Below are 10,936 nucleotides of genomic sequence, written 5' to 3'. Positions count from 1 at the left end.
TTTGATCTCCATGCTTGAGATCTTACCTTCCTCGAAGTTGCTTGGATGAGAGGACCCAAACCAAAATCTCTCTAATGGTATCACACCCCATGACACCAAAGATTGGAATAAAAATAACTAGGAGAATGGTCAATTTCATAAACCCCAAGAAAGTTAGAAATTGTCCTTATAAGGGAGAAATAAGGGGAATCGAAACTTTAAGCCAAGATGCAAGGAAAAATAAAATCCCTAAGACCCTATTTATAGCATTGGATCCCTTCCTAGGTTTTGTATTCCATCCTATGTGGGATGAGATACCAATTTCGAAATTTCCTCTTATCCAAGAGAAATTCCGTCCACCCCTTACTCCCTCCCATAAGGGTTCTGGAACATTCTTGATTAATCAACTATTGATTAATGAATATTCAACCCTTTAATTAATTAAACTGTTTAATTAATTTTCGAAATATTTTCTAATTACGTTCTAATTAATTATTAAACCATAATAATTAATAAACTAACTTTTTCTTTATTTATTCTACTCAATTTGGGTCTTGAGGGCAACCCATAAAGACCATATGATTATTAAAAATATTAGCAATAGTTAATGACCTTAGACACTCTTTCCAACAATATTAACAAAGCATTAAACTATTACAACTAATTAGCAGCTACACATCCAACTAAGCTTACAACTACTACCTCTCATCAATGAAAAAACAATAACCAAAAACCCTAACTCACATTTCGATAAAACATAACAGAGACAATTATATTAAAAAAACAAAAGAACGCAAACCTAAACAACCGAAAAGCAAAAATAAAATAAAATGATACAATCACAAAAAAAAAAGCATACATAAAAACAAAATCATAAAACAACATACCTAAAGAAGAACATATGACATAAACAACAACAAAACAACTAAAAAAAATATAAAATGGTCAATCAAAAACTAACCTGATAGTAATATTGTGTGTGACACAAGATCACTAATTCCAATGTTTGCACAAGTAACACACAAACAACACGTAAGTGATACAAGAAACAACGGAAAGCATAAACCGAAATCAAAGATGAAGCATAGCTTCTACCATACAGATAAAAAAGCAAGCCGGTTAAAACCACAAAGTGCAGCGAAGCCGACACCAAAACCAGGAGCCAACGACAAAGGCAAGATTATCCACAACTCAATATTGGACATTGTCCATAAGCTTAATTAATATGTTATATAATGTTGGACAAAAAATATGCAAAAAAGTACATGAAATGCACCTAACAATTACAAAGTCCAACGGATTTTCCACAATATCAATCTCAACATTAAACCTATATTTACAATAAGAAATGAAAAAAAGAACAATAACCAAATAAACACCCTAAAATAATAATTAGTACTCATTTTATACTAATCAAAGCATATAGATGGATTAAATGGAAAATAATATAAGAAATAAAAAGTACTACAGTAGACTAAAATGTGAAATGTGCAGAAAATGAAATGTTAGATGTAATAAAGTGCAAGAATGTAAAATTAACTTAATACAAAATTGAAAATAAGATGAATAAATGGATAATACTGAGTTGTGATGAAAGCGAAATTGTAGTCTGTTATGCATTTCGGCTTACAAACTTAAGTTTATTTAAATGATATTTATCTAACTATTTGATGAAAATTTGTCAAAATATATGGTTTTTAATTATTAACTAAAACGAGAAAAGTTTATGGTGAATTTTCCTGTATCTCAAACGAATACGGCTGCTGGATTTAGTTAAAATTACATTACATTTTTAAACGATGCAAATGCAATGATCTCAGAGACAAAATGACAAATTCATTAGTTTGTTAACAAAATCAACTCAATTAATTACTTTTTGAACATTTTGTAACGACTAAAATACCCTTTGAGTGTCATAAAGGCAGAGACCAGAGTCGTGAGTGAGAAACAACCTAACCAGGGTTAGAGGGAATTAACCAAACTCCAAGTCCGCCCTTTTCCACCTTCCTATTTATAGGACTCCTCTGTTCAGCGTTTTCTTTGACAATTGACTCATCTCATTCTGTTTCCATTCTTCTCTCTCTACGAAGCAATTCTACTTAGGGAAACACATACTGAAGTTACGGTATACGGAGACAGATTGCGTCTTCGTTTCAAAATTGGAGTAACAATGGCGGCCTCTTTGAAATTGTTCGCGCTCTGCTCATTGCTACTTCTTGCAATTGTTGTCTCCATCAATGCCGTTTCTAGGTAATTCGATACATTGAGATGCGAAGCTTTGTTTTGTATTAAGTTCTTCTAAATCACTTCATTGCTCTCTGAAAGTTTGTTTATTACGTGTTGCTCTGTAATGCATTTTCGTTAGTTTCAGAGAAAAGTGAAATTGATTCATTGATGTTCTTCTGTTTAATTTTTGCATCTGTGCGTATTAGAACGTTGTTAAAAGTGTCGCTTTTGACGCATCTTCATTAGCTTTGGAGAAAAATCGGATTTCATTAATTGAAGTTCATGTGTTTTCAGCTACTGGAAATCATATATCTGTGCTTGTTGAATCATTTTAAGTGCTGCTTTTAGCACATCTGCAATTCTGCATTAATTGAGAGAAATATCAGATTTGATTCAGTGATGTTTTTTGTGCTTTCAGCGAAGAAGAGAAACATGAGTTGCAGAGCTTAGTAAGCAACTCAACAATTGCTGACAGGTTAGTTGAGGCACTCCATTTCTTCGTAGGAGATTATTGCACTGATTAGACCGATAACAAATTTGTGTTGATCCTGCTTGTTCAGATTGGATCTCTTACTTTACTGTGTTATATATTTTCATAAAAAATTGTTATTTTACAAACGCCTTCAGCTTAGTATATATGGTGGTGATACATTTTTATCAAAGAAGATGAAAATTTTGTTTGAAATACATTACTATATGAATTTATGGACAAAATTTTGATATTTAATCATCTCAATTTAAATCGCAACTAGTACACAGGGCCAAGTTCGGTCACTAAAGTCAATCAGAGATTGCTGTTTCTATTCTTTTTGTCAGAAGATGACAGCCATTTGTTCAAAAATATTCTTATGCGATGCTTTAGAATTCTGTCACATGTAGCTTCATTTACAAATTACAATACTAATTAACTTGCGTTGATATATATAATTCACAGGACAAGCGAAAACCTTGATATGAGCAAGAATGGTGATGCTGTTGATGATCCAGAAATGGTGGCTTCCATGGTTGGCATGTGAGTCTATTCTCTTCGCTTTTCTCTTCTCTCTGTACCTGAATTTTAGGTATATTCCCTTTTGTGTCCCCAAGGTCATTTGTTCAGACTTAGAATCAGTGATTTCTAAAATAAGGACATATACATACACACACATATACATATACATATACATGAATGCATACATACATACACATCAAAGATAGCACCAGTTAAGTAAAATGCAGCTTGTACTATAATAATTTTTAAAAAGAATCACATGGTCCGTCCTCTATCACCAAACAGTGTTAAGGTCTCCTCTACTCTGTTGTCTATTTGCCTATAAGCCTATTGCAGTCCCCACCTTCTGATAATATAATCACTCTATAAATTAAAAAACGTGATGCAAAGCAAATAGCAACATTAATCTGATGTAACTTCTCTATTAGCTCCATAAAGTTGGTACAAATTATAATAGCACGGATACATGTGGATGATTATCTCCCCATATTCTAATTTTCATCACGTTTCAAATACAAGACGAGTTTCTTTCTTCATGGTTAATGGTACAATAATAACTTAATTATCAAGTTGCTATATTTTGACTAATAACGACTTTCTTACTCTTCGAATTACTTTAAGTAATTATATTAGTGTATCTTTCATTTGTTATTGGTTTTTACCTTGTTGCATTTGTCTACTACGTGCTCCTAGTTATAAGTAATTATATTAGTGTACTTTTCATTTGCTTTCTAATTCACGTGATTAACTTAGTGTTTCACATGGATTGCCTAGCTTTATAGAGTTCCTCTTTTCTTTCTGTTTGCTTGCCCCAATTGGCCAATATATAATGGTAACATGTAGAATGGCACGACAAAACGCCAAGTTAGGGTAAGTAACACAATTTTGATAAACAAAGATATATACTCTTCACGTGTTACCTTTATTCGCCCAGACACTCTAAATCCTGCATGCATGTACATTAAATTTCAATATTTCATGGCAAAATGAAAATGCCAATTTGACCAGGTCCCACAAATACCAGATCTGGTCTTCACTCTTTACATATCCTGCATAGTCTCGTGGGTCATTTTTATTATTTATCAGTTAGAAACTCGCTACTTCCATGCCCATATTTAATAACCTTTCTAATTTTTTCTTAAACCTTTCACCTCACCGACGCTACATCAATACCCAATCAATTATTATCATCCCTATTCCCTACCTACGCATTTACTCACTACCAACAAAATCATGTATTTTCCGTATACACCGTATCGATCTTTCCCTTTTCCTTTACCCCATTTCAGTTTCTCTTTCACATCTCAATATCTATTATATTATTAGTTTAATTTGATCCACCGCCAACATATATTGTCGACTCTATTAAAATAGTAAAAAATTAATTATGATGCAGCAAAACAACTGGATTTTTTATTTTTTTATTTTTTATTTTTGACCGACCCACCGTCAATCTTCAGGAGCATTCGTAATGGTACAGAAAGGAGGAAGTTAGGCTACTTTTCATGCGGCACCGGAAACCCTATGGACGATTGCTGGCGGTGCGACCCCAACTGGCAGCGCCACCGCAAGCGCCTCGCTGAATGTGCTATCGGATTTGGACGCAACGCCGTCGGCGGCCGTGACGGGAGGTTCTACATCGTCACAAACCCTAACGACGACGACGCCGTCAACCCCAAACCAGGAACTCTACGACACGCTGTCATCCAAGACAAACCTTTATGGATTGTATTCAAGAGAGACATGGTTATTACCCTAAAACAAGAACTAATCATGAACAGTTTCAAAACAATCGACGCTCGTGGCGTTAACGTCCATATCGCAAACGGCGCGTGTATCACAATCCAGTACGTTACAAACATCATCATACACGGTCTTCACATCCACGACTGTAAACAGACCGGAAACGCCATGGTTCGAAGCTCCCCGTCGCATTACGGTTGGCGAACGATAGCGGACGGCGATGGGATTTCGCTATTTGGCGCTAGTCATGTCTGGATCGACCACAACTCGTTATCGAACTGTGCTGATGGGTTAATCGATGCTATCATGGGTTCAACTGCTATTACGATTTCTAATAATTTATTCACTCACCACAATGAGGTCATGTTACTGGGTCACAGTGACTCGTACGTCCGTGACAAGGTTATGCAGGTGACTGTTGCTTACAACCATTTCGGTGAAGGCCTTGTTCAGAGAATGCCAAGGTACATAATTAAGTAACAAAGTAATAATTAATGAACAAAATTAGACTACAAGTTAATTAATTCCTTATTGACTTGAATTGTTTTGATTATATGTGTAGGTGTAGACATGGGTATTTCCATGTTGTAAATAACGACTACACACATTGGGAAATGTATGCTATCGGTGGAAGTGCAAACCCCACAATTAACAGTCAAGGAAACAGATACCTTGCTCCGGCTAATCCTAATGCCAAAGAGGTACCTGCTGATTAAAATTTAAAACTACTCATTCATAATTTTATATAAAAATCGCTAACTATTATATATTTTAAACAGGTGACAAAGAGAGTGGTAACAACCGGAAAATGGAAGAAATGGAATTGGAGATCGGACGGAGACTTAATGTTGAACGGAGCATATTTTATACCATCGGGTGCCGGAGCAGGGGGGAGTTACGCAAAGGCGTCAAGTTTAAGTGCTAAACCGTCTTCAGCGGTGGCCACTCTTACCTCAGGCGCCGGTGCACTTATCTGCCGGCGAGGTAGACAGTGTTAGATCGATAAAAATCTTTTAAAAAATGAAAACGCAAAAATGAAAGGAAGAGAATTAGATAAGAACCCAATTATTTTTTACTTTTCCTAAAGGAAATAATCTGATTGATTGTACATTTTCTCTGTGTGATGTAACTTACAACAACCGGTTTACTTCCAATTGCTCAAAGTTCAACCTCGACCGGCTTCCATGGAGCAGGTACAGAAGCGTTGTTCTAATCTGTTTACCAACTCTGCAAATTTGCATAGACTTGCGTTGTTTACAGATACTTGTCTCGATGGAGAGCAAGTAAACAGCATATTAATGTGATTAGTGATTGTCAATTTGTAATCCCCGCCTTGTTATTTCATCAAGAGAAATGTACTCCTTGTTCAATAGATCCGGTTATAAACACAGCGATTAATTCTCTGAAAGTGATTTGCAAATACTTGATGCAAATTGAATATGAACATATGAATTTAGCAAAATACAAAAAAAAATAATAATAATCATTTATTTACTAACATTCATAAAAACTTTTATATTTTGTTTATATATTTTGTTTATATACAGAAAAAAACCTTATATTTTTAATTACCTTAACATTAACCAAAATATTCGTTTTGTAAAAAAATTTACTGATTGTTTTGTAAAATTATATTTATCTTTTTTTGTTTTTAAGTTAAGATGGAAACCAAAATAACCTACGTGTGTTTATCTATGGTAAAACATAAGAAATATATCATTTACTCAAGCAAAAATAACTGACATGGTTTATTTTTTTCTTTGTCAACCTAAAAACGAACAAGATAAATATTATGTCACAAAACAACCCATAATTTTTTTAAAAAAATAGATATTTTGGTAGATAGGTAACTAAAAATATAAAAAATTTTCTAAATATAAAGGTTCTTCTAAATACTGATAGATAAATTGTTGTGTTTTTCTGTATTTTGCCCTTACTTTTATGCTAAACAAATTATTTTGAATTTGTTACCAATAACAGATTTTTTTTTTTGGTTTTACATGTTATATCAAATATATCATGTCATCTTGTATTTTATATTTTTGGACTAAGTTTTAAATTTCATTACGATTTTGGTTGAAATTTTTATAAATTTTTTTTTAAATTCGACCCAAAATACTTTTTCTTTACAAGTTTACTTTTTACAGCTTTAAAAAAAATTACTACTTTTTGTACATCATTTAAAACTTTTTATACATTTTTATAATTTTTTTACAACATTTTTAACCTTTTCTACAAGTTATTTCACAACTATTTACAGTAGCTTAGAACATTTTACAATTCTTTTTAACGTTTTTTAAATTGTTTTACAATCAAAACAAAAAGTAGCCCGAATTTGGAAATAAATTGAACCCACAAAACAACCAAAAAAATATCGAAACACATAAAACCAACATTGGTATTTGAGTAATATAACTTATTTCCTATATTCGATCTTGAAATAGATTAAATAACAAAGTTAATTTTATATGTTTCAGTCTACTTTTTCTTTTAATTGGTTCTATAGGTTTCATTTTAGTGATTGTGTTAGTTATAGAAAAATTTTAACACGATTCTAGAATAATTTTAAAATTTTCTAAAAAAAAAAAGAAAGATATAAAAAGTTAAATGTGGTTCAAAAAGTTATAAAAAATGTAAAAAAGCATGTACAACAAGTTAATTTTTTTTTTATAAAAAGTTCAAAAAATAAGTTGTAAAGTTAATCTTAAAAGAAGTTAAATCGTAAAAAAAAATATTATAATTTTCATTTTAAAAGTTTGAACTAAAATCATAATAAAATTTTAAATATAAAATTTTAAATCGTAGTCTAGAAAATACTATCAAAGTTATCCTAATAATTTACAGAAAATGTCATTGTGCAATTTTTTTTATTGAATGATTCATGTATAATCTTTGGATTTAAGACTTTGGCCACAAGACTTTCGTATAATGAAATATTATTTTTCTTTTATAGAAAATAAATTATAAAAGTGACCATGTAATGTACAGAATATGTCCATGTGCGCAAAAAAAAAAAAACAGACATGAAACTTATAAGTTTGGTGCAATTTCTAATTACTAACAAAAATAAAATAAAATTAGTTGATGAAGTCATAAATATATATATATTTATATAGCATGATTAAACCCTGTATATTTACTCCAAATATCACTAGTCCAGTTGGCGTAAAAAATAGCAGCCCAAATTTAAGTCCAAATATGGACCGTTCACCGTTGCAGACTTGCGGCCTGTTCGTATCAATACCCTATGGGCTATGTATGACTGCATTTTGTATTGGCTTGATTCTTTCAAAAATTCAAAAAAACTTTGTTTCAATTTATCAATGTCAACGAATAGACGATTTAATTTACTATTTTACTTAGAGAAATTAAATATCCTCTTATATTTTATTTCTATCCATCCTCCTACCATATCAAATGTTGACATGTACTCCTAAATTATTTCACTTATGTCCACAGTGGGGCTTGAACTCTCGACCTCAAAGAGGGTGGGCAACACCGGATACCGCTGAATTAGAAGCCTTTTGGTTTCTCTTTTACTTAAAACAGATTTAAATTAAACTACAATTATTTTCCCATTTTGTTGATGTGAAAATTAGAGGTGGCAATGGGTCGATTTGGGTTGGGTTCGGGTTCAACCCATTTAATAATTTGGTTGAAAATTTCAACTCAACCCAACATGTTTATTTAAAAGTGTTGATATTGGTGCTAAAAAGAGGATGAAAATTAGGATTGACTTTTATTAAACATAGATAATAATAATGCAACATTATAATTTACAAATTAATACTTTGATTAATACATGATAATATTCAAATAAATATTAAATTATATATATATATATATATATATATATATATATATATATATTAAAGTTAAATGGGTTGAAGGGTTCACAACAGGTTGATAATTTTTAACCAACCCAACCTATTTAATTAAATGGGTTAGACGGGTTGACTCATTTAAGTTAAATGAGTTGAAAATCTGAACCCAACCCGCTAATTTTGGGTTAGATTTGGGTTGGGTTGGTGGGTTGAATTGATTTTTGACAGCTCTAGTGAAAATGCGATGGGCTTCATGGTCGCTATCAAGCTTTAACCAAAACAACTATGGTTACATGCATAACGCATACATCGACTTAATGCAATTATATCTTCACTCCACAATAAACATTTCTTTATTTTTTATATTAGATTAATAAGAAATACAATTGATCAAATTTGGCGTTAATTGGAAAACATTAGGAAGGACAAACAAAATAACATGTATTTTGACAAAACATTACAGCTGAATGAAAACACAATTAAGTTGTATGTTTAACGATGAATTTACATACAAACGGCAAACTAAATACTATAGTTTTAAAATGATTTTTCTTATAACTCCCTGACTTTACCAAATTTTAATATTTGGTTATAATTAAGAAAGATTGCTTAGTCTTTATAACTCTATAACTCCCTGGCATTACCAAATTTGACATTACCAAATTTACATCTATTTTTTGAGCCTTTTCTTTAGTACCATTCCATGCATCCTGTACGGTTTTTTTCGCTTTCTCCGCTATGTTTGCCATCTTTTCAAAATTGGGAAAATATAAATAAATAAATAGATGTAAATCATCTAAGGTCATTCAATACTATCTTGTATTTCATGAGTTTAAATCAATAAATGTGTGATTATAATTTTTTACTTATTTGATTTGATAGCCCTTAACCTATTGGCTGAGTGATATTTTACCAGCAAACCTGATATTGTTGAGATACAACCACATCACGTCCCCTTTGGTAATAACGAAAAATTAAATAAAAAGCAACTTGATTTTTTTTCCCTTACATTTTCGGCGTGAGATGCAATTTGATCTTTCATTTGGTTTCCGGTTTTTTTCACCTCTTCGACACCACGTCTAGTTGCATCTGATGGCGAGGAAGCCCATCGACGTACCTTTTAAAATAATCATCTTGTATTTTAGTACTTCAAATTCATATCAATAAAAACCTCAATTGTCTATACGCATTCGAAAAATCCACAAACTATTATTATTATTATTATTATTATTATTATTATTATTATTATTATTATTATTATTATTTTCGATTGTTCAAACCGTTGTATTTAACATTTGTTCTCAACAAAAAATAGTTTTGGTAAAATACAAAAAGTTGTCAAGCTTTGCTAAAATGAACTGGTTTTAGACGGTATAATGTTGAATACGTTATCTTTTTCTTTACCTTTTTTTCATAATAACGATGATTAATTTAAACAACAAGCTAATATACGATGAATTGATAATCGAAAGAGTCGATCTTCCTTGAACAATATGACAGCCATAAAGCTCCAAGACTATATATATATATATATATATATATATATATATATATATATATACTAGCAGGACACCCGCGCATAGCGGCGGGCGGCAATCAGTTTTCTTTCATTGATTATTTTCTTTTTGAAAACATGTCATATTCAGAAAATATAAACATGTAATAAAATGAATCGATTGTGGAGATTTTATGGCTCAAACGGTTTTTTTTTTTTTTTGACAGATTTGGATTGTAGACATATATGTTGGGGTAGGTGAGTCGGTTGAAATGTTTTAGCTTTTACTGTTGAGATGGATTTAGTTATGTTAAGATGTTATCTTTATTTTATTAGAAAAATATTTTTATGGTATAAACCGAAAGCAAATTAGAACAACTGCATAAATCGGAGTGAGAAAATTAATTTAAATATGTTCAGATGCCTAGACATAATGTTAAATATGCTAAACATTAGGTTGAGATAAACCAGTTGACATCTCTTGAGCCCTGTTTGCAACAATTGAGATATTATGATCAACCTAAACATATGCTAAGATTCTAATATAAAAGTCTCATTAAGTAATTTTTGAAATTGTTCCATTTTGTCACATAGGATCGACATCATAAACTTAACATTTATCAAGAAAATTAACAAAATCAAATGATTTTGCAGTGAAAGTGAATGATCATGCTAACT

At 31.3% G+C, this 10,936-nt stretch overlaps 1 protein-coding gene across 1 annotated transcript; it reads left to right on the top strand.

The window, feature by feature from the left end:
• Positions 1–2,027: 2,027 nt before the first annotated feature.
• LOC145129212 (Pectin lyase-like superfamily protein) lies at positions 2,028–6,347 on the top strand. Its single transcript, XM_079063928.1, has 6 exons — positions 2,028–2,229; positions 2,624–2,680; positions 3,140–3,217; positions 4,657–5,403; positions 5,502–5,640; positions 5,719–6,347. The coding sequence occupies exons 1-6, from the start codon at positions 2,150–2,152 to the stop codon at positions 5,935–5,937; spliced, it is 1,320 nt and encodes a 439-aa protein (XP_078920054.1). The 5' UTR covers positions 2,028–2,149; the 3' UTR covers positions 5,938–6,347.
• Positions 6,348–10,936: the final 4,589 nt, after the last annotated feature.

This window comes from Lactuca virosa, chromosome 8 (genome assembly GCF_052849685.1).
Source record: "Lactuca virosa cultivar CGN04683 chromosome 8, Lactuca_virosa_CGN04683_v6, whole genome shotgun sequence".
In the NCBI taxonomy this organism is placed as follows: domain Eukaryota; kingdom Viridiplantae; phylum Streptophyta; class Magnoliopsida; order Asterales; family Asteraceae; genus Lactuca; species Lactuca virosa.
This window is presented reverse-complemented; position numbering and strand designations above follow the sequence as displayed.

What these genes read in the sequence shown, in the direction of transcription:
- LOC145129212 (XM_079063928.1), top strand. Translation starts at nt 2,150, where the DNA reads ATGGCGGCCTCTTTGAAATTGTTCGCGCTCTGCTCATTGCTACTTCTT. An exon ending in CTTGTTCAGAGAATGCCAAG is followed by an intron (nt 5,404 to 5,501) that starts GTACATAATTAA and finishes TTATATGTGTAG; the next exon opens with GTGTAGACATGGGTATTTCC. An exon ending in CTAATCCTAATGCCAAAGAG is followed by an intron (nt 5,641 to 5,718) that starts GTACCTGCTGAT and finishes TATTTTAAACAG; the next exon opens with GTGACAAAGAGAGTGGTAAC.